Genomic DNA, 24,514 nt, shown 5'->3' with positions numbered 1-24,514 from the left:
AATAAGCTTATCACTCTCTATTTGTCTCTAATGAATAGAATAAGCTTATCACTCTCTATTTGTCTCTAATGAATAGAATAAGCTTATCACTCTCTATTTGTCTCTAATGAATAGAATAAGCTTATCACTCTCTATTTGTCAAGAATGAATAGAATAAGCTTATCACTCTCTATTTGTCTCTAATGAATAGAATAAGCTTATCACTCTCTATTTGTCAAGAATGAATAGAATAAACTTATCACTCTCTATTTGTCTCTAATGAATAGAATAAGCTTATCACTCTCTATTTGTCAAGAATGAATAGAATAAGCTTATCACTCTCTATTTGTCAAGAATGAATTGAATAAACTTATCACTCTCTATTTGTCTCTAATGAATGGAATAAGCTTATCGCTCTCTATTTGTCAAGAATGAATAGAATAAGCTTATCACTCTCTATTTGTCTCTAATGAATAGAATAAGCTTATCACTCTCTATTTGTCAAGAATGAATAGAATAAGCTTATCACTCTCTATTTGTCTCTAATGAATACAATACGCTTATCACTCTCTATTTGTCAAGATTGAATAGAATAAACGTATCACCCTCTATTTGTCTCTAATGAATAGAATAAGCTTATCACTCTCTATTTGTCAAGAATGAATAGAATAAGCTTATCACTTTCTATTTGTCAAGAATGAATAGAATAAGCTTATCACTCTCTATTTGTCAAGAATGAATAGAATACGCTTATCACTCTCTATTTGTCTCTAATGAATATAATACGCTTATCACTCTCTATTTGTCTCTAATGAATATAATACGCTTATCACTCTCTATTTGTCTCTAATGAATAGAATAAACTTATCACTCACAATTTGTCTCTAATGAATATAATACGCTTATCACTCTCTATTTGTCTCTAATGAATAGAATAAGCTTATCACTCTCTATTTGTCTCTAATGAATATAATACGCTTATCACTCTCTATTTGTCTCTAATGAATAGAATACGCTTATCACTCTCTATTTGTCTCTAATGAATAGAATACGCTTATCACTCTCTATTTGTCTCTAATGAATATAATACGCTTATCACTCTCTATTTGTCTCTAATGAATGGAATACGCTTATCACTCTATTTGTCTCTAATGAATAGAATAAACTTATCACTCTCTATTTGTCAAGAATGAATAGAATAAACTTATCACTCTCTATTTGTCAAGAATGAATGGAATATGCTTATCACTCTCTATTTGTCAAGAATGAATGGAATAAGCTTATCACTCTCTTGGTTACTTGCCCTTTTTTTATTCTCATCTTCTCACTTGCATCATTCTTGTCTCACTTCTCATCAGCTGGGTTGTCTCCCACCCAGGCCTTTCTCTGAACCTACTAGATGATGTTCAGGGTCATTTCTGACTAACTAGTGTGTCCTTCAAGAGATCCAGAGTTATATTCTGACAGTTCAACATCTGATTGGTTGTTAATTTTTCTTAACCCTACATTTCATCATGCTAAGACTTCCTCCCAAGTGGTGTAGCCTACATCTCGGTGGTATTCTGTGCCAGTACTAGGCCATAGGGCCCTCAAACTCAACTCTGAAAACAAGACATTTTAATGCTCATGAAGTCGGTAGGTAGCTTAGCGGTTAAGAGCATTGGGCCAATAAACGAAAGGTTGCTGGTTTGAATCCCTAGGTCGACTAAACGAAAAATCTGTGGATGTGCACTTGGGCAAGGCACTTAAACCTCCTGTAAATTGCTCTGGATAAGAACGTCAGGTAAAATGTAAATATAAGGAGTTATAACTGCATCCTAATGTTTCATACCCGCAGGATAAAGGTAAACTGTTACCATGTTTGAACGGAAAATGGGGGCACATGCGCTGCAGACCTGGTCTTTGCGATAGGCAGCAGGGCGGCCAGAACTCCTCCGCCTACTCAGCGTCTACCGGTCTTTCTATCTGTTAAATGTTACGTCTGGCCAAGCTCAGTGTGCTATAGATCTCTAACGTAACTTCAAAGTGAAAGTTCACGCCCTTCTCTATAACCATTGGTTTAGAGAACCAAGAATATTTGCATGGGCAAAACGGAGTGAGATGATTGGCTATGTTGCCTTTCCATCACGAAGATGGACTTCATACGATGGATACGGTGTAGTTGCTGTAAGTCATGGTAATGCGCGCAGCAGAAGGAGACAAGCGCTTCGAAAGGGGGACAAATCTAACCAATAAAGGGTTTTAACGGGGAATCTATCGCTAAGGATTCTGTCATTCACTCTGCGAGATGCGTCTCTCACGGAAACGCTGGACTATTTGCACAATAAGCATCCTGGTAATCTTCTACAAGACGAAAGAAATAACTAGAAGTGAAGAACATCAGGAAGCTCAAGGCACTGGGTATGATACGTTCTTTTGCCATCGATATGGCCAATAGAATAGCTGGAACACGCTTGGGAACACAGGTATTACCATAAGGCGCGCTGCAGAGGTTTTCTACTTTGAGACTTGGTCAATGAATGCATCCTCGTGATACATTTTCGTTTTTAGGACTTTGTTTAGATGTATATTGGTAGATATGTGCCAGTGTCCTGCAATTGGACACCTCTGCCATTGTCCAGCCCGTAGCAATTGTATTGGGATGGACGCTTAATTCTCCTTTGTTTGATCTGAACCGGTGAGCACAATGTCAAAACGACACATTAGTGCAGATATTCAGTATTTTCTAGTTATTTAATTGGCTCGTATCATATTCACTGTGGCATGTGAGTGGATTCTTCAGAGATTTTACACATTTCTCTCTGAATGCTACAGAGTCGACGAGGCATGCTGACAGACTCCTTCAGAGCCTCAGCCACACACATTGGGACACAATCTCATTATACAGAGAAATATAGTTTTTTAGTTGATAGGATTTCACTTTGTTCAAAATACTGGAATGCAAACAAAATCAATCAAATCTTATTGCGTTACAACATTGTGTGTGTGTGTGTGTGTGTGTGTGTGTGTGTGTGTGTGTGTGTGTGTGTGTGTGTGTGTGAACCCTCAAGACTCAATCACTAGTTTAAGGTTACCATATTTGGGACTCTTGAGTACAGGTGAAGGTTGCCATGTACCTCAACTCCGCCACTGAAATCAGCGCAGACCAGAGTTTATTTATTTTTTAAATGGACCTCTTGACTCTTTCCAGTCACTATGCGTTGATACTTCAAAAATGTACATTCTTAAACTCTTACTTGTGTACCTAGGTTTGTCCTTTGTTGTTACGTGCCTTTGTTTGCTGAAATCCATACTTTTTAATAAAACATTCATCAAATACAACCACGGACTGTTTCGTCATTGCTGTTCCTCTAAGAGGACGACGAGGCGTGAATCCGCATGTACCCATTTGAATCTCAACAAGGAAACAGTCGGTGGTTGTGTCTGAGATGAGAAGGGTGTAATTACGGATCGCAATTAGGGGTGTTTTCTGAAATACTGTAGGCATTACTTGATTTCAAATTGATGCTTGCCATTGGTCCTTGGCCGTTTCTTTTGCGTCGGTTCTTGACAACTGTAGCATTGTAGCTAAACAACCATTTTCCTAACCTTAACCTCAGCCTCCTAACCAGCCACGTTAATTATTCTAACCTGCCACGTTAATTATACTAACCTGCTATGTCAACAAATAATCTGTGTCGAGAAACCATCAGTCTCTTAACACCAGAACTGACCAATGGCAGGTATCAATGGGCGTTTCCTGATATCAGGGAACACCCACAACAAGAAAAACCTGAATTGCGGTCTGTAATTACACCAAATTCCCTGATTTTTGTACCACCATCAAAACACCAAATGATGTATGATAGAGTTCCAGACACTTATAGAATCTATGCCAAGGAGCATTGAAGCTGTTCTGGTGGCCCACACCCTATTTAGACTCTAGGTTGATGTTTCATTTATTTTGGCAGTCACCTGTAGCAAATCAAAGTTTATTGGTTGCGTACACAGATTTGCAGATGTTATTGCAGGTGTAGCGAAATTCTTGTGTTTCTAGCTCCAACAGTGCAGTAATAATACCTGGCAATACAAAACAATAGGCACATATTCCAAAAAGAAGGATGTCAGAGTCCGGAACATATATAAAGTACAGCATAAAATGGTATGTGTGTGTGTATGTACACTAACTTACAAATGTTTGGGGTCACTTAGAAATGTCCTTGTTTTTGAAAGGAAAGCTATTTTTTTTGTCCATTTAAAATAACATCAAATTGATCAGAAATACAGTGTAGACATTGTTAATGTTGTAAATTACTATTGTTGCTGGAAACGGCAGATATTTTTTTGAATGGAATATCTACATAGGCATACAGAGGCCCATTATCAGCAACCATCACTCCTGTGTTCCAATGGCATGTTGTATTAGCTAATCCAAGTTTATCATTTTAAAAGGCTAATTGATCATTAGAAAACCCTTTTGCAATTATGTTAGCACAGCTGAAAACTGTTGTCCTGATTAAAGAAGCAATAAAACTGGCCTTCTTTAGACAAGTTGAGGATCTGGAGCATCAGCATTTGTGGGTTTTGATTACAGGCTCAAAATGGCCAGAAACAAAGAATGTCCTTCTGAAACTCATCAGTCTATTCTTGTTCTGAGAAATGAAGGCTATTCCATGCGAGAAATTGCCAAGAAACTGAAGATCTCGTACAAGGCTGTGTACCACTCCCTTCACAGAACAGCGCAAACTGGCTCTAACTGGAATAGAAAGAGGAGTGGGAGGCCCCGGTGCACAACTGAGCAAGAGGACAAGTACATTAGAGTATCTAGTTTGAGAAACAGACAAATCACAAATCCTCAACTTGCAGCTTCATTAAATAATACCCGCAAAACAACAGTGAAGAGGCGACTCCGGGAGTTTGGCCTTCTAGGCAGAATTCCTCTGTCCAGTGTCTATGTTCTTTTGCCCATAGTAATCTTTTATTTTTATGGGCCAGTCTGAGATATGGCTTTTTCTTTGCAACTCTGCCTAGAAGGCCAGCATCCCGGAGTCGCCTCTTCACTGTTGACTTTGAGGCTGGTGTTTTGCGGGTACTATTTAATGAAGCTGCCAGTTGAGGACTTGTGAGGTGTCTGTTTCTCAAACTAGACACTCTAATGTACTTGTCCTCTTGCTCAGTTGTGCACTGGGGCCTCCCACTCTTTCTATTCTGGTTAGAGACAGTTTGTGCTGTTCTGTGAAGGGAGTAACTTTGATTAGCTAACACAATGTGCCATTAGAACACAGGAGTGATGGTTGCTGATAATGGGCCTCTACGCCTATGTAGATATTCCATTAAAAAATCTGCCGTTTCCAGCTACAATAGTCATTTACAACATTAACAATGTCTACACTTTATTTCTGATCAATTTGATGTTATTTTAATGGACAAAAAAGGTGCTTTTCTTTCAAAAACAAGGACATTTGTGCAGGTCTACAATTTTATCCCTGATGTCCTTGCCCAGCTCTCTGGTCTTGGCCAATGTGGAGAGGTTGGAGTCTGTTTGATTGAGTGTGTGGACAGGTGTCTTTTATACAGGTAACGAGTTCAAACCGGTGCAGTTAATACAGGTAATGAGTGGAGAACAGGGGGCTTCTTAAAGTAAAGCTAACAGTTCTGTTAGAGCTGGAATTCTTACTGGTTGGTAGGTGATCAAATACTTATGTCATGCAATAAAATGCAAATGAATTACTTAAAAATTATACAATGTGATTTTCTGAATTTTTGTTTTAGGTTCCGTCTCTCACAGTTGAAATGTACCTATGATAAAAATGACATAACTCTACATACTTTGTAAGTAGGAAAACCTGCAAAATGGGCAGTGTATCAAATACTTGTTCTCCCCACTGTAGATGGTGTGTATGGAGAATATATGAATAGAAAAGGTGTGTACAGCAGTAGTTATATAGGATGAACCTTGACTAGAAAACAGTATATAGTATATACACTGTACATATAAAGTGAATAAAACAGTATGTAAACATTATTAAAGTGACCCGTGTTCAGTTACTCTATGTACATAGGGCAGCAGTCACGTCGATGTGAATGGGGGCATGCTCTCTCTGCGGTCTCCTGTAGTCCACGATCAGCTCCTTCGTTTTGTTGACGTTGATGGAGGGGTTATTTTCCTGGCACCACTCCGCCAGGGCTTACACCTCCCTGTAGGCTGTCTTGTTATTGGTTGGTAATCAGGCCTACCACTGTTGTGTCTTCAGAAAACTTGATGAATGAGTTGGAGACGTGTTTAGCCACGGGTGAACAGGGAGTACAGGAGGGTGCTAAGCACGCACCTCTGTGGGTCCCCCTGTGTTGAGGATCAGCGTGGCAGAGGTGTTGTTGCCTACCTTCACCGCTTGGGGTCTGCCCATCAGGAAGTCCAGGACCCAGTTCCACAGGGCGGGGCTCAGACCCAGGGCTTAGTAATGAGCTTTGATGGCACTATGGTGTTGAAGGGTGAGCTATAGTAAATGAACATCATTCTTACATAGGTATTTCTCTTGTCCTTGTGGGATAGGGCAGTGCAATAGCGTCGTCCGTGGATCTGTTGGGGTGGTATACAAATTGAAGTGGGTCTAGGATATCAGGTAAGGTAGAGGTGATATGGTCATTAACTAGCCTCTCAAAGCACTTCATGATGACAGAAGTGAGTGCTATGGTGCGATAGTCATTTAGTTCAGTTACCTTTTTTATTTTACCTTTATTTAACCAGGCAAGTCAGTTAAGAACCAATTCTTATTTTCAATGACGGGCTGGGAACCGTGGGTTAACTGCCTGTTCAGGGGCAGAACGACAGATTTGTACCTTGTCAGCTCGGGGGTTTGAACTTGAAACCTTCCGGTTACTAGTCCAACGCTCTAACCACTAGGCTACGCTGCCTCTACCTGCCACTACCTTAGCTTTCTTGGGTACAGGAACAGTGGTGGACATCTTGAAGCAAGTGTGGACAGCAAACTGGCATAGGAAGAGATTGAATATGTCTGTAAGGATGCAACAAAAAGGGTATTTACATCTTTACCGGGAACTGAAAATATGTGATTTCTTGTATGAACAAGCCTCAATGGGAGTGTTTCCCATTTATTCCCACTCAGTTAAAGTTAACACTGAAGGGTTCATTTAAGCTTTATAAAAGAGAAGTGAGGTTCAAATTATTGTAATAATTATGTTACAATCACCAGTCAGTAGGTAAGTAAGCCGTCTTGTCCATAACGGCACACGATCACCAGTCAGTAGGATGATACAATCAAAGAAAGGATGTGCTTTGTTTCAGTTTTTATACGACTGGACTTAAAGGTGGAATGTTGTCTCTCTGTGTGTGTGTGTGTGTGTGTGTGTGTGTGTGTGTGTGTGTGTGTGTGTGTGTGTGCACGCCAGTGCCACTGAGCAGTAGACTGTGAGCCTACGCAAGAGACCTGCGGTTCCCCTAAGCAGGAAGTGTCAAACGAAAACAACAGCCCGTCTATCAACTGATGTTGTCATATCTGTTCATGAGAGTTAAGACTGTTCAAAATGTAATTAGTATTACAAGGATTTAGAAAAAATATAGATTATTGTCTCTTGAACCACCACTGCAGTTAGCTTGAAAGGTTACACATTTCAATATCTAAGCTGTTTTTGTTTTAAGCCAAACAATTAGTTTAATCAGGTTGCAACAACAAGTAGGAAGTGACTTCAGTGGTCGTTATGCGTGTGAACAACTAAGTCCCAACAGTAGGGTATTTCCCATTGTGTCCACATATCTCTTGAAAATCATAAGTTCACACACAACCGTGCCATTGATCCCAGGCAACCCTGGCAGATGCTGTGAGTCAGATGCTGTGAGTCATCTAAAATTTGAGAATGTCTGGGGCTCGAGGCTTTGTTCACTGGGGTAACCATGCATAGACATGTTAGGGTAGGGGAATGGACTGGGAGTAGCTCTTTCAGAAAAGTACAAGTATTTTTGTGGATGGTGCTTCACTCTAATCACACGTACATACGTGTTAAAGATATCAGTACACTTGTTTTTGGAAGACTCTGAAAGCTGTCATGACTTCCTCTGTAGAGCACGTCTCTAAATATAAAGGAAGTTACAGAAATAACCTTCCCGAAATCAACTGTCCTTGCCAAGAGTAGGTGTAGCCCAAGCAAGGACAATAGACCTTTATGAGAGACTGTACAGTGTGATGGATGAAAAACAATGGCAAATCGACAGTGGGTTCAAGGTGTCTCTTTCAGGAAACAACAGAGCTTTCATATTAAGGACAAAAGACTGGATGCACATGGAACTCAGGGTGTACTGCTGTACAAATCAAGCCTTCTTTTCTTAGTCCACTATCTCTCTAGTACCTTTTTCTGCCATTCATTCCAATGTAATTACCGGTGCAATCACCTCAATGAGAAATCACATCACATTAAAACAAAGAACCTGAACACACGTGTGTGTGTGTGTGTGTATGTGTGTGTGTGTGTGTGTCAAGGGTCAAGTACTCATTACATTTACATTTAAGTCATTTAGCAGACGCTCTTATCCAGAGCGACTTACAAATTGGTGAATTCACCTTCTGACATCCATTCATGTGTGGGGACATTGGACAATAAAGTTGTTGTTTTTTTCTATAATTTTTTTTCATTTCTGCAACAGTGAACTCGGCACTTCAAGACTTATGGTCAATAGTTCTGAGAAAAGCAGCAGGAGTGGTGTGCCTTCCTTTTTCCAGCACTCGGTCGAAGGATGGCGGGTCAATTCGTCACTAGTTCTCATGATAAGGTGAGTCACCACTTGTCCAGTTATTGATATTGGATTAGAAGAGGCTTGAATTGACACAATGGAGGTCTTCTCTACACCACCAGCCCCAAGAGCACACATTGTCTGAGGATTACTAACCTCATCCACCACCATTGTACAACAGCACCCAGCAATATGGGATGCTTCCAAAACGGCACCCTATTCTCTACATAGTGCACTACTTTTTTTTACCAGAGCCCTATACGCCCCTGGTCAAAATTAGTGCACTGTATAGGGAATAGGGCGCCATTTGGGATACAGTAGGTAACCACTGGAGACTATGAGGAGGATGAATCATTGTCAGGGTCAACATTATCTCAAGCTCATTGCTTTGGTGACACAGTTCAACCACAGTGTCAATACATTCGTAGATCTAATTTGACTGCATTTAATGGCATAAGAATCTATACCGAAGGTCGTTCATTACAAACACTCTTGTCAATAAGTCTATATTACTTATGTACTACTTCTGAAGAAGTCTGTGTGCTATTTCTATACATGATATAGTTATTATACTCTTACAACACTGTTGTATTATACAGTAACTTTGGGGAGGTTGTCATTGTAGAGGTTGTCTTCCATTTTAGCCACCGACTGGGGTCAGTCGTGTCTGACTCGGCCCACCCAGTGGGGAGCCAAGTCCACCCAATCAGATTTGTCTTGTCAGTGTTCCAAACAGGACATTTTTTGGGGTATTTTTACCCAAACATGCAAACACCGTCAGATAGAATTTATAGCAAACAGTGCACTGGGTTAGTTAGATTTGATGAAATATAACATCAAAGGTGAACTGGGATGACATTCACTCTCACGGGATGTGTTGCCAAAAATAACTAACTGAAAGTCACACCCCCAATAAGCTATGAATATGACTGCATTGAGGCATCTGTCACTGTGTTTCTATAGCTACATGCACCATGCCACAGATTACTTAATTTGTTCATTTAGCAAACAAGACAGCGCCTTTATCACAGCCAACACACCGTTATTTTAGCTTTCATTTTTTCTCAGCCTCATGGCAAAATGTGTAGAATAGCATGAGATTAGCTATGAAACTGAAACTTTGCCCTATTGCAAAATGTCTATAATTGAAGGAAGTTAGCTCCAGGCCCACCCACCAGCTAATTTCTGCCTCCGCCACTGCGTATACGCTTCATTTGCGGTGAGACAACTTTTCTTTTTATTGGGCAAATGTTCCTTCCATGCCTAAGAATAGCAGCCTGCCCCTCTGTCTCCGTGTCTAGGGAATCGTCGACGTAGGACTGCAATAGAACACATAGCCCTGTGAGACAGCGAAAAAGAGACAGAAAACCGCAAAACTCTCATTACTGTATGACATAAGAGGCTTTTTGCCCATTTAGCCGAGTCTTTGTTCTGGGACTTATTTCCGTGCTTCTTTTTTCCCCCATGCAGCATATTGTAATTACAAAGCCAATCAAGATATTGCTATATGACTCGCTGTGAAAAATGTAGGCCATTTTTGCTCATTTATCTTCTTGATTTTTTTTCTGACCCACCTAATGTTTCAAACTTTGCAGCAGGTTGACTGGAACACATTGCACCAGCATTTTAGGGTGCTTTATATACTGTGGTTTCTGTCTTTCTTTCTTCATCATCTTGCTTAGTGTTAGACGTTTTTGAGACACCATACTGTTTGTCGCTGTCATGTTGGATACATGCTTACATCTGTCACAACAGGAGGCCTGTAATGAATCAAAACAGAGCATTCCCCCCCATTAAGATTTCATCATTAACAACCAGAGAACTGTGACATATTTTCATCAAATATAGAGCAGAGGTGTGTGGCTGTCATCCCCCAACATCAGAAGAACTGAATCAATCACTGTCAACAGACAACGGAACTTTGCAGAGGTTGCAAAAACTGTCTAAACCCTTATCATGTGCTGAAGCCAACTCTTCTATCATTGCCATGTCATGTAGAAGAGCAGCACATACAGTAGACCTATGGGACAAGTCTATCATACAGTAGACCTATGGGACAAGTCTATCATACAGTAGACCTATGGGACAAGTCTATCATACAGTAGTTCTATGGGACAAGTCTATCATACAGTAGTTCTATGGGACAAGTCTATCATACAGTAGTTCTATGGGACAAGTCTATCATACAGTAGACCTATGGGACAAGTCTATCATACAGTAGACCTATGGGACAAGTCTATCATACAGTAGTTCTATGGGACAAGTCTATCATACAGTAGTTCTATGGGACAAGTCTATCATACAGTAGTCCTATGGGACAAGTATATCATACAGTAGACCTATGGGACAAGTCTATCATACAGTAGTTCTATGGGACAAGTCTATCATACAGTAGGGCTATGGGACAAGTCTATCATACAGTAGTTCTATGGGACAAGTCTATCATACAGTAGTTCTATGGGACAAGTCTATCATACAGTAGTTCTATGGGACAAGTCTATCATACAGTAGGCCTATGGGACAAGTCTATCATACAGTAGGCCTATGGGACAAGTCTATTATACAGTAGACCTATGGGACAAGTCTATCATACAGTAGTTCTATGGGACAAGTCTATCATACAGTAGGGCTATGGGACAAGTCTATCATACAGTAAACCCAAACCTCGACCAAAAAGCCCTTTCAATGGAGAAACCCATTAGGTCGGTTTCCGAGACATAGAATAACCCTGTTTCTGGACTAAAAAGCCCTTTTAATGGAGCTTCTCCATTGTGAATGCTTTTCAGTCTGGTACTTCTCTTAATCTGTCTCTGGGAAATCAGGCATCTTTCTTTCTACATGTCCTTGTTCTGTATGTCGTGTTTTATATTATTTGTTTTGTACCTAGAACTCTGGGTCTTGTTGTTCCTGTCTGCTCTTTTATGTTTAGATAAGAATTGTATAACTGTCTTGTATTCCTATACACCACTCTTGTGTGTGTTCAATAAAAAATATTTGAAACAGGAAATCAGGCATGAATTAAGAGTTGACTTACGTCACTACAGTACACTTCTCTTCTGACTAACATACAGGAAGGATGTCCTACGTTTCCTGGATGCTGAGAGGGACGTTTCGGTTGTGAAGAGCAGTTTCAAACCAGGCGACACTATCCACTACGTCCTCGACAGACGCCGGACGCTCAACGTCTCCCACACGCTTCACAGCCTACTACCGGACGTCTCTCCACTCAAAAACAAGCGCTTCAGAACGTGCGCGGTTGTGGGCAATTCCGGTGTGCTTCTCAACAGCGGATGTGGCAAAGAAATCGACAGCCATGACTTTGTGATACGGTATTGCCTTTTTTTAAAGGATAGTTCACCCAAACACTTTTCAGTTTGTTTTGTTCATATTCTGTGTGTCAGCGTTGAAGTTTCAAGCTCCACAAACTGATGATGCATTTTGAATCATATGTTAGAATTCCTTTAAGGATACCATGTCTGGTCTATGTTTTACCGAGATTAGGACCTCTTAACACAGATATTCTCTTTGATTTATTTATTTTGAACTTTATTTAACTAGGCAAGTCAGTTTAAGAACAAACACTTATTTTTAATGACGGCCAAGGACCAGTGGGTTAACTGCCTCATTCAGGGGCAGAACCACAGATTTGTACCTTGTCAGCTCGGGGATTTGAACTTGCAACCTTTTGGTTACAAGCCCAACACTCTAACCACTAGGCTACCCTGCCGCCTATGAGAGAAGGTTGGATCTTTTTGCCCGGGCAAAAAAAGCCATAATGCAGTTTCCCTCCGCTGTCATTAGCCTGTGGTTAACACCTCCAGAATGTATATATGTTCATAGAAAACACTCAAGGTAATGACAATATTAGCTGTCATTATCTGATGGATAGAAGTCACATATTGGATCAACACTTAAGGAGATTGGCTCTTAGCCAGAAGCTTGGTCAATTTATTCCCCCGTCTGCATTTAATGAGGGGTTCTTGGGTTTATGTGCCCATGCGGGCCACATTAAATTAAATCAGAAAAATAGCATCACTCTTCTCTTGTCTCGTGTTTGGTTTTGCCTCCAGCTTAGTGATGCTTACATAAAAAATGACTAGATGATATGAATTTAAATTACCCGAGTATTTATAACAGTTAGGTTCATAGGTCATATTGCATGACATGACATCGATAAGAAGATTGTTATTGTTGTGAATATTAAATAGACAAAGCCAGAAGCACATACTGTCAGTGTGGATCAAATATGCTACTTCTGAATAGTCTGACTCATGATACAATACCACAACCTGTTGTTTAGAAAAGCACAGTAAAGAGGAAGGAAGTACCTTCCACTACCGGCAGGGTAGCCTAGTGGTTAGAGCGTTGGACTAGTAACCAGAAGGTTGCAAGTTCAAATCCCCGAGCTGACAAGGTACGTTCTGCCCCTGAACAGGCTGTGGTTGTCATTGAAAATAAGATTTTTTTCTGAACTGACTTGCCTAGTTAAATAAAGGTAAAATAAAAAAAATAAAAAAATGTAAATTCCATTGTGCCACCAGCCCAGTTCAGACATAATGATGTCGTCCCAAATGGAGCCCTATCCCTGACAGTGCCCTACCAAGCAAAAAAGGCAGTAACTGCTCAATTGGTCTAAAAGGAGTTTTGTCATTTTTGCTACATTAAATACATGCTTAATCATGTGGACAAGAATCCTGCCTCTATTGTGTTTTGGATCAAATGGGGGCCATGTTAGCAGTAACTGTATAAAGTTACTGTGAATCAAAGATAAATAAAAGCATTTTTTTTCTCAGTTCCACATTCTGAGAAGTTACTGTCTTTTTGCTTGGTAGGGTAGTAACAGTAGTGCACTACTTTCGACCAGGGCCCAAAGCTATTGTCTGCAGAGTATTGAGTGGTGTTGTATGTACAGTCCTAGCCTCTCTAGAACATTACTCTTCATTCCTGGTCCTGTAAAGCTACAGGGTGTACACAAGGTTTTGTTTCAGCCCAGCACTAACACACCTGATATAAAAAAGAATATAAATAAATCATATAAATAAGGTTAGCGTGTAAGTGCAGGGCTGGGACAAAGACTAGAATTAACACTTAGCTTCTCCAGGACCCAGGAGTGAAGACTGAAGCTTGACCGCCCTTACAAAGAACAACATTTATTCTCCCACTCTTTAAGCTTATTGGTATTGTGAAAGAGCCACGCTGTTCGAGGTTGTACCCTTTCTCAAATGACTCGTTGTTGATTTAGCTGTAACCTGCCGCCGCTGTCCGAGTTCGCCGAGGACGTTGGGCTCCGGTCCGACTTCACCACCATGAACCCCTCTGTCATCCAGAGGGCGTATGGCGGCCTGAAGAACGCCACGGACACGGAGAGGTTCGTCCAGCGCCTGCGGGGGCTCAACGACAGCGTTCTGTGGATCCCGGCCTTCATGGTGAAGGGAGGAGAGAGGCACGTGGAGAGTGTCAACGAGCTAATCGTCAAGAGGAAGCTGAGGGTGAGGACTGCCTACCCGTCACTGAGGCTCATCCACGTGGTGAGAGGGTGAGTTGAGTTTTGCCACACGTGTACTACACTACCGGTCAAAAGGTTTAGAACACTCCAGAGTTTTTCTTCATTTTTACTATTTTCTACAGTGTAGAATAATAGTGAAGACATCAAAACTATGAAATAACACACATGGAATCAGGTAGTAACCAAAAAACTTTTTGGTTTTCTAAAACATTTGACCGGTAGTGTATAAGCATGCACACATTGACAGACATTCTCACATACGGTATACACTACAGTATGTTCACACACACACACACACACACACACACACACACACACACACACACACACACACACACACACACACACACACACACACACACACACACACACACACACACACACACACCCAAACACACAGTCAGGTAGCTGTTTATAAAGAGTTGTGGGCCATTAAATGCTTGCCTATTATACAATTGGTTGCATCTTACAGCTCAGTATAAAGTAAGCCATGCACACTCTATTCCCTGGTCTAAAGTAGTGCACTATGTAAGGAATAGGGGACCAGCCCTGGTCTAAAGTAGTGCACTATGTAAGGAATAGGGGACCAGCCCTGGTCTAAAGTAGTGCACTATGTAAGGAATAGGGGACCAGCCCAGGTCTAAAGTAGTGCACTATGTAAGGAATAGGGGACCAGCCCTGGTCTAAAGTAGTGCACTATGTAAGGAATAGGGGACCAGCCCTGGTCTAAAGTAGTGCACTATGTAAGGAATAGGGGACCAGCCCTGGTCTAAAGTAGTGCACTATGTAAGGAATAGGGGACCAGCCCTGGTCTAAAGTAGTGCACTATGTAAGGAATAGGGGACCAGCCCCGGTCTAAAGTAGTGCACTATGTAAAGGGATAGGGGACCAGCCCAGGTCTAAAGTAGTGCACTATGTAAGGAATAGGGGACCAGCCCTGGTCTAAAGTAGTGCACTATGTAAAGGGATAGGGGACCAGCCCTGGTCTAAAGTAGTGCACTATGTAAAGGGATAGGGGACTATCCCAGGTCTAAAGTAGTGCACTATGTAAGGAATAGGGGACCAGCCCTGGTCTAAAGTAGTGCACTATGTAAAGGGATAGGGGACCAGCCCTGGTCTAAAGTTGTGCACTATGTAAGGAATAGGGGACCAGCCCTGGTCTAAAGTAGTGCACTATGTAAGGAATAGGGGACCAGCCCTGGTCTAAAGTAGTGCACTATGTAAGGAATAGGGGACCAGCCCCGGTCTAAAGTAGTGCACTATGTAAGGAATAAGGGACCAGCCCTGGTCTAAAGTAGTGCACTATATAAGGAATAGGGGACCAGCCCTGGTCTAAAGTAGTGCACTATGTAAGGAATAGGGGACCAGCCCTGGTCTAAAGTAGTGCACTATGTAGGGAATAAGGGACTATATGGGAAGAACCCTAGAGGTCTGAGATCTGAGGTCTGGAGGATTAATGCATTCTATCAATGTGTCATTAATTGCAAATTATGTTGGGAGAGAACCATTTTAAATTGTTGCCTGATCCCAGGTCTGTTTGTGCTGTATTACAAAAACACCTATGGTCACTGTCACACATGTTGTCATGACAGTTGGCAAGGCGGCACAAACAGATTGTAGACCAGACTATACTGAAGTACTGCCTCTCTAAAAGCTTTAACATTATTTTTACACCTAGAGAAAGAGCATTCTCTGTTTGTTTTTATCTAATTGGAACCCACATTCTTACAAAGGGAAATATTAATGAATTTCAATCTGGTGTCCTAAACCCCATGAATCTGGCCGTACTGCCTAGAAAGGGAGGCTACGTCTCAAATGTCACCTTATTCCCTATATAGTGCACTACTTTTGACCAGGGGCCATTGGGGTGACTACATAGCAACTGCCCACCAATGCTGACATCCAGCATCAAAGGGGGTGTAGAGCTAGGAGGAGCTACCTGCAGTGACCTCTAAAGGGAGCGTGGAGCTAGGAGCTAGCTACCTGGGGTGACCTCTAAAGGAAGCGTGGAGCTAGGAGGAGCTACCTGCAGTGACCTCTAAAGGGGGCGTGGAGCTAGGAGGAGCTACCTGCAGTGACCTCTAAAGGGGGCGGTGGAGCTAGCTACCTGGGGTGACCTCTAAAGGGGGCGTGGAGCTAGCTACCTGGGGTGACCTCTAAAGGGGGCGTGGAGCTAGGAGCTAGCTTCCTGGGGTGACCTCTAAAGGGGGTGCGGAGCTAGCTACCTGGGGTGACCTCTAAAGGGGGCGTGGAGCTAGCTACCTGCGGTGCGTCATGTTAGTGTGTGCCGCTTCACGCAGCATGGTATAGTAACCAGGCAACCCGCCAATCACATCCCCCACGCCACAATCAGCATGCCATTCCACATGCCTTCTCGGCAGGCTACATTTTCATAAATCAAATCAAATTTATTTATATAGCCCTTCCCAGCTGTACAGAAACCCAGCCTAAAACGCCAAAGAGCAAGCAATGCAGGTGTAGAAGCACATGTGTGCTCATGTCTTCATACGCAGATAGATTGCTAGGTATAAGACAATGTCAAATAGGATTGGCTTCAATTCAATTCCAATTTAGAACTCTGCGAGCCGTGGAGGAAAGGATAGAGGCAGTGAAAGAAGTGATGAGAAAAACGTCTTTGAATGGAGAAAGTGTGTGAGACCTTATCATGAAAAAAAGTATTTGAAAGGAGAACGTGTGTGAGACCTTATTTTGAAACATTGTTATTATCATGAACATACGGCTTACGAGCTCGAGCTTCTCCGTAGGAGTTAAAGAGAGGGTCATTGTGACGCTTGTCATTTCCCCCCGGGACAAATTCACAGCAATGTATTAATTGTCCAATTGACTGGCTGATTAGTTAATTGTTTTGTGGGTTGATCGTTAGCCGTGCAGAGTTCCCCCAGGGGCACGGGTTGTGACTGTCTGATTTTATGGGCACATTCGATGTCCTTGTGAGTTGCCATAGCAGCCAAGCACTGTGTTCTTTCTGTTCTGTCTATCTGCTACCCTGCCTCGCTGCTAAATATAGTTTGGTTGAAGGAGGGACATGGCTAACAGGTCCATGGGACAGACCTATCTAAGTAGTCTTCATTTGAAGGCCCAACCTGTCATAGGTACAGCCATTTTTGATTGTTTAAATTAATGATATATATACTATGTGTATATACACTGAGTGATTTCTAGAAGAATATTACTTATGGATTTTTATAGTTCAATTGTGTCTATCATGACACAAAACAATAAGGTTATTTTTCTCAATTGTCTATGTAAACAAATAATGTGTATAGCTTCAAAATGTGGTTTAAACTATCATGTTGACCTCATGGACTGTCAGTTACATTTCTCAAGCCGCCTCTCCCGGCTTTATAGCAAATCAAGTCTATAGCAGACTGCCGTTGACTGAAAAATAAAGATTGTGTAAAACAAATATATACGTTTAGGATGGCACTGGCCTTTATAATTGCCATTATCTGTGATAATTTGGGTGGGATCAAGTGTTAGCCACTCAGATAGCACACAAACCTCAACGTAGGTACGACGTGTACAGGATACATCAGTAATATGTTGTTTGGACATCTTTTTAACATTGGCAAGAGTATTGACGATGTATTTCAAATGTCTACGTTCTAAAATCTATTATAATATCTCTGTGATGTCTTTCCAATGTGCAAACGCTCTCCACATTACGTATGTCAGCTGAGCCAGACGTGTACATGTTTACTGGGCACTGACACACTGCAAATAGTATTGTTATCCTGTACACTTCAGGCTCTATTCAGTTAACTGGACAGTGCATTGTGTTATTGTAAAAATATCAAATGCAGAGGCAAATAATAATCTAGGTAAGTCGGTTTATTTGGTCTATAGTAATAAGGACTTGGATTTGTTTCCCCAGCATGAGAACGTGCTATTTTTTTCATCCAATCCAAATGATCATTCTCCTCGACACACACATCTGTCTTGGGAATTGAAAACTGTCGGTTGTTCTTTAATTCATCAGTCGTTGGGAGTCTCTCCCCCAAAATTTCCCTTTTCTGTTTCGAATCCATTGATGTGTTGAAGCCTCCGAGGATGCAGCCCATAAGCCTTCGGCGTGAATATAACTTGAGTACGGAGGAGCTGTCATTCCATTCAATTAGTAGTCTGAGCTGTTATTCTATCACAAAACAACATTGCCGCCAGCATTATTTAGGCTACTACAGAGAATTGGGGCCATTTTGAGTGTTTTAGGGAATACGTACCTGGCACTCTGCTGTTGTATTGTGGATTACTAGAGATAATAGCAGTGAGATGTTTATAGTCATCTGTATCAGTGATGGAATCATGTTTACTGTAAGTCTGAGCGAGGCTTAGTAAAACCATTTGTTCTTGTTTTCCAGGTACTGGCTGACTAACAAGATCAATATCAAACGGCCCAGCACCGGATTGTTGATGTACACTTTGGCCACGCGCTTCTGTGACGAGATTCACTTGTATGGATTCTGGCCCTTTCCGCGGGACGCAAATGGAAATATGGTGAAGTACCATTACTACGACATGCTCAAGTATCGATACTTCTCCAACGCAAGCCCTCACAGGATGCCACTTGAGTTCAAAACGCTGAAAATGCTGCACAGCAAAGGAGCTCTGAAGTTGACGACTTCGAAGTGCGAATCTTAAAGTGCTCTTCCTCGACAGAGTGCCAGTTCGTGACATACACTGACACTTTGTGTGCATTGCTAGAAAGCACACAAGGCTGTAAGACTGCTGAGTTGATTATGAATAATTGCAAAAGTAGTAAGTAAAAGTGAGCGTGCCTTTTTTTTAAACTAACAATGTAAAGGTACAAAACCAAGAATGTAATTGAAAAATGATTAGTCTATCTAAATGTCAGGTTTGGCATTGTAAGCATCATGGCTGAGAAATCAGGAAATCAATCCTTTGGATGGAGCATCAGAGACAACCAGATTGATTACAATACCATGGATTTCTACATTGGTCATGACAGCAGTTGTCTAGTAGACAAAGCACAGAGACCAACTGTTAAAAGCAGCGTTGGACGCGGTGTGTTAGCGATTATCTGCTGGCTGTCGACCAATGTGGGGATTCAACATGCGGAATCGTCAGAAAATGACAGTCCAAGGGGATATTCTGGTCAGAGGCAATAGGATGGCCCCCAGCAAACATTAACCCCATTGGCCCCATGTGGGTGTTCGATGGGCAAGCCCACATCTGCCCGAAACGGGCTAGCCCACAACGAGTCCAACACAGGCTACCCCACACCAAGCCCACATCAGCTCAACACTGGCCAGCCCAACGTAGGGCTTTCCCACACCAGCCCAACGCAGGACTAGCCCATACCAGTCCACCTGATCTTGGACACTGCCAATGAGGAAGTTTTAATATAAAAACTTAAATGAGTGACATGAGAAACTTGTGTTTCTGATGTAATGTAGCAAGTTCCCTAAATACCTTTTTAAGGCTTGAAAATTATCAAATGTATGCATTGAGTTGAATTGTAATAAATATATAATACATAAATAAAAAAACATTTAAATTATAGAATAAACTGATAAATTGGCATAGGACCAATACCATGAGCTCATAATGGGCAGCTGATCCAAAGGGAATGCTTATTTCAGGCTAAGTGAGGGTTGCCTTCACCAGATATGGTCTGCCCGTAATGGGCCACACTGGGCCAATGCCTTGGGAGCCTGCAAAGGTGTATCGGCCCAATGTGGGCAGCCAACATGGGGCCAAAATTTTTGCCCACATCATGCCAATGTGGACATGTTCGCTGGGCCACCGCTGGTTCCAACCGTTGTCGTCGTCATGGCGTGTTTTGTCAGTAGGAAAAAGCAGAGAATACAGGTTATGCTCAGTAAATTAGATTTTGGGATATAAAAAATATTTAAAAAAGAATGTGCCCAGGGAAGTTGATTCCAAAGATCCCATGCCAATTTATTTGCCCTCACTACAAAACAAGGTTACGTTCTTCACAGCTGAACTTTCTAGGAATTAGAAGCCTCAGGGCAAAATTATTTTTATATTTGTCTAGATGTCAGATTAATTTATACATTTTAAATATGTATGCTGTTTCTAAGTGATTCATCTCATGTTATCTGAACACACCTTTTGTAAACTTGCATGTTAAAGGGGAATGGGAACGTACCTCAAGTTAGGCCTTTTTAGACAAATGTTATTCATTTGTATGCATTATTGGACTGTATACAACAGGTGGGTCTCATCCTGAATGCTGATTGATTGAAACCGCATTTCAGTTGGTGTCTTTTCCACAAATTATCACCGGCTAAATCTATGACGTTAAAATGCCTATTTATTCTGTTCCATCTGACTGCGCAATTCACTCTCTCATCAGCCCAGCCAGGCAATTTATAAACTTGATCTCCACTATAAAAAGCATCTAGACATTGTCTCACATTTCTTGTAGACTAACATTTAGTTTTCAACAAAGGCAATTTGTATAAACCTCGCTGTCTGTCTCTTCGACATTTGCAACATTGTTTCAGTATTCAAATTCGATCTCCAGCTGTCCAAAAGTAGTCAGTTGAAGACAGACAGGCAGCGTTTCTCAGCCAGTCGATATCTTGAATCAGCTGGCATAATTTTCATGGATTTATATACAAAGAAATATAATTTAAAAAAGGTCAAACGAAAGGAAGTGCAGCTAGTTTGCAGTCTTTCCAGCTTCTGTTTGAAGTGATAAGTGATTCTGTTAGCTGTGTTGTTGGCTAGCTCCTCTGAACAACAGTGTCCTGACAAGTGAGCACATTTTCTATCCCAGGCAAAATCGCTCCTCATTTGCTCATCGTTATGGATGTATCCAAATAAATGTCACTAGAAAACAGTTAAACAAATGCAAATGAAGCCACTTTGCTGTTATTCTGGCTGCACTTTTTGACGTGACTGTATGTTAGCCGTTGTTGGCTAGCTAGCAAGCAAGGTATAAGAACATTACCAGCCAGTATGGCAATGGAACATTTAGAACGATTGTCCATAGATAGAGAACAAAAAGACTGAACGACTGGGTCGCGTCTCTGGCAACCGATAGAACGAATAACCAGCCGGCCTGGGTAGCAACCCCAAGATTTGTGTCGGGACTATATCTTGTAAAAGGATGAAATAGTATGAATAAATCAATCAAAATAATGTTTTTAATGAAAATATGTTAAATCATTATTTGAATATGTTGGTAACCTGTTGTATAAAAGTGATAATGCCCTCGAAACCGGTGTTTGGAGGATATATTGAAGAAGTCTCGGGCGTAACAGCACCCGTGCCAATATATCCTCCAAACACGGGCTTCTCTGACATTATCACTTAAGCAAAGTATTGCACCTTGCGGTAGGGTGGATTGTGAGGTTACAAAGCGATGGCAGAGCCTCTACAGAGGACCCCCGGGGGAGTATAAATAGCCACTGACTGATTCATCTGCTCCAGTTCATTAAACGTTACCATTCCCCTTTAAACAGCTGAATGTAAACACAGCCTAATACCATTGGAATTAATTGGTCTATGTAGCCACTGCAAATCTAAAAATGTATAAGAAAAAAAGCCGACAGGAAAGATGTGGAGGTATGGAGTTTTATGTAAGCCTATGAATTATTCATTAGCAATCAGATCTTTCTGTGATTGTTCTTAGTAACAGGATTCAACATCAGTCTGTTTCACTGTTGAATCTCTTTCATATCTCACACAGAAGTACCTCTTAGATATTTGATATATTTGAACTGCTGCATGCTCATGCTATCCTGTAGTAACTTCAACTTCCTGTATTTACATAATGTCAAGACAACTACCCTTTTCCAGTTTATTTGATAGGCTTGAATGTAAATGCATTTATCTCACAATATGGATGATGTCATGCAACTGCTAACGAATGTTAAAAAAGATCTGCCTCGAGGAGACATTGTATGCTGAAGGAATTCTTAATGACATTTTCTTTACATACCAATTTAATTTTTTTTGTTTTTTTACTCTCAGTATTAAGAAAGTCCAGTTGCTTACAGCTAAAAGATTGTATGTATCTAAGGGGCCTATATATGAAAGTCTGGGACCGTGTTCATAAATCTTCCCACAGAAGTCGTGCTTGTCTGGGACCATGTCCTCTCTGTCCATGTAATGTTATTCTGATCTAAAAGTAAATACTGATCCTAGATCAGCACTCCTACTCTGAGCTGCTTTATGAATAGAGGCCCTGGACACCAGTGGAGACTGGAGCCCATCCTCCTAACTTCTCCTTCCACCAGCCTCCACTGTAAGACACCAACTTCTGGTATATGGTGGCATAAATGATGTAAAATGTCCAAAAACGTTGCTTTGTAATGAATAATACTGATGTAATTGGGTATGTGGCAGGTCATTTGTAAATGAAACACTGTCAATGACAATGAGATTATGGAAATGTACATACATGGTAACATTGAATAAGGAAAACAATGAACGTTAATTAATATATGGTAGGCTAACCATTATAACGAGACATAAGGTTGAATAACTTTCTTCAATACTGCCACAAGCCTTTGAAATGACTGAAATTGTTACGCCTCGTTTGCTTTGTTACACCGTGTGTCTGTTTTTGACTGTTCATAACTCTGTAATTTATACAATTCTTGTTTGATGTTTAATATGTAACACCTGAAGTTTGAGTCAATCCGATCAGGTGCTGAATGTCGTGGTAGATTTTCATCCTTTTTGGTAAAATTTGATACCATTTGTTTTACAGCTTCTTTTTTATGTCAGTTTTCTATGTTTGTGAAAATGCATTTTAGAAAAGTTAATAAACTTGTAAATTGAAGTAATCATTTGATAGGTTAATTATTCATGGATGTTTCATCATCCATCTAGGGCCCTGTGTTTTGGCCTATCATGTCACATGACCTAGATTTTAAACTTTTATTTTAATCCTTTTCAAGAAATTTGAATTACACCAAGAATAAAAGCAATTGACTGAGGATGGTCCTAGACCACTTGACATAAAAAGAAAAGAGGACAGTTTGATGAAAAAGCTTTAAATAAAGGTTAAAATTCAGGTCAAGTGACATGATTGTCCAAATCACAAGGCCATAATAGCAAATGCCTTATACACAAAGATGATAGCCACAGTCTCTAACATTACCAGTGTAACTCAGTGTATGTGGGCGTTGCCCTGCCTCTGCCCAGAGACCGGCACGGTTCAAGTCCCTGTTGCAGCTCCCTTTCCCCTGCTACACTGATGGCAGTAGTGGGCTCACTCCAGTGGTCTCACGTGGAGTTGGGAAAGCGTGCTCTCTCTCTCTATGCTTTTGTGGCTTGGTGAGGATGCTGCTTGAGAGAAAGAGAATAATGTAACACTGCATTTGTCAGCATTGCACTGTCTGTCCTAAGGCCTGTGCTTTTGTGGCAGTCTGTTTGACGCTCGTCTATGCACAGTCGGAGCTACAGTTTGATTCCCCATTGCAGCTCTCCCTTTCTCAATTACACCAGTCATTTCTATTAGTCAAAATTACACCCAGATTGGAACCAATTTAGTTTTAAGGCAATAGCCTAATAACCTGCAACATATTACCTGATTAATAAACAAAAAAATAATGTAGATTCTAATTATAAAAATTTAAAAAAGGCCCTATAATGTAATGCTGTTTTTTATGGAATGTATTTCCTAGAGCACTAAGCCTACCATTAGAAATCAATGGGATGTAGGCTACACTTCCTTCAATGTTGTTTAGCATACCCTTGTTGGTGGTCCACTCTTTGATGGTAAGAACATTATAGAGTATATCATTGACTCATTAAGATAAATGAATATGTTGCATACTCAGGAGGAAGAAGTAGGTACATGCACAGGGATCAGGTGCGATGTCCTTGCAGGTGCAGACTTGGTGATTTGGAGGCCCCAGGTAGAGGCCAGTATTTCTAATGGGTTATATAGTAAATATGTCATTTAACTTTACAAATGTATTACCTTTTAATGTGCCATGAACACGACCAATCATGATGTTTTTTTATCTGATTGTCAAACAAATCACTTTAAAAAAGTAGGTTACCTTCGCATATTCATCCAAAAATAATTACAGCATCTGAACAGGTGCACTGTGCACCTGCCAACTCTCCTTAAATTCATAAGTGTCTGAAACTCTCACCAGAGAAAGCATCTGAGCGAGCGAAACAGCTCCCCTCTGTCTTACTATATGTAGACAATGTATCTGATGCTGTCTGGCCAAAAAGACATGCCATACTATGTTTGGCCTGTCAGCATCAGGCACATGGGCTACACATACATGTCCTCTGTCTCCACGACGTTGACAGTATTAAAAACAGCACTG

General features: G+C 41.0%; 1 protein-coding gene across 2 annotated transcripts; it reads left to right on the top strand.

Moving 5' to 3' along the window:
- The first annotated feature begins 2,149 nt into the window (after positions 1-2,149).
- Positions 2,150-23,007, top strand: st8sia4 (ST8 alpha-N-acetyl-neuraminide alpha-2,8-sialyltransferase 4). Of its 2 annotated transcripts, none has more exons than XM_064943533.1 (5): positions 2,150-2,379; positions 8,618-8,743; positions 11,776-12,033; positions 13,947-14,240; positions 18,590-23,007. In XM_064943533.1, the coding sequence occupies exons 1-5, from the start codon at positions 2,267-2,269 to the stop codon at positions 18,867-18,869; spliced, it is 1,071 nt and encodes a 356-aa protein (XP_064799605.1). In that variant the 5' UTR covers positions 2,150-2,266; the 3' UTR covers positions 18,870-23,007. The 2 variants fall into 2 exon arrangements, with proteins under 2 accessions (XP_064799605.1, XP_064799606.1); XM_064943534.1 differs by having other exon boundaries at positions 2,372-2,444.
- The last annotated feature ends 1,507 nt before the right edge of the window (positions 23,008-24,514 follow it).

The sequence above is a fragment of the Oncorhynchus masou genome, chromosome 28 (genome assembly GCF_036934945.1).
Source record: "Oncorhynchus masou masou isolate Uvic2021 chromosome 28, UVic_Omas_1.1, whole genome shotgun sequence".
NCBI lineage: Eukaryota > Metazoa > Chordata > Actinopteri > Salmoniformes > Salmonidae > Oncorhynchus > Oncorhynchus masou.
The sequence above is the reverse complement of the archived record's forward strand: the minus strand, read 5'-3'. Positions and strand labels throughout refer to the sequence as shown.

Coding starts and splice junctions, on each gene's coding strand:
- st8sia4 (XM_064943533.1), top strand. CDS start 2,267: ATGCGTCTCTCACGGAAACGCTGGACTATTTGCACAATAAGCATCCTG. Junction 2,380..8,617: donor CAGGAAGCTCAAGGCACTGG/GTATGATACGTT, acceptor TTTCTGCAACAG/TGAACTCGGCACTTCAAGAC. Junction 14,241..18,589: donor CTCATCCACGTGGTGAGAGG/GTGAGTTGAGTT, acceptor CTTGTTTTCCAG/GTACTGGCTGACTAACAAGA.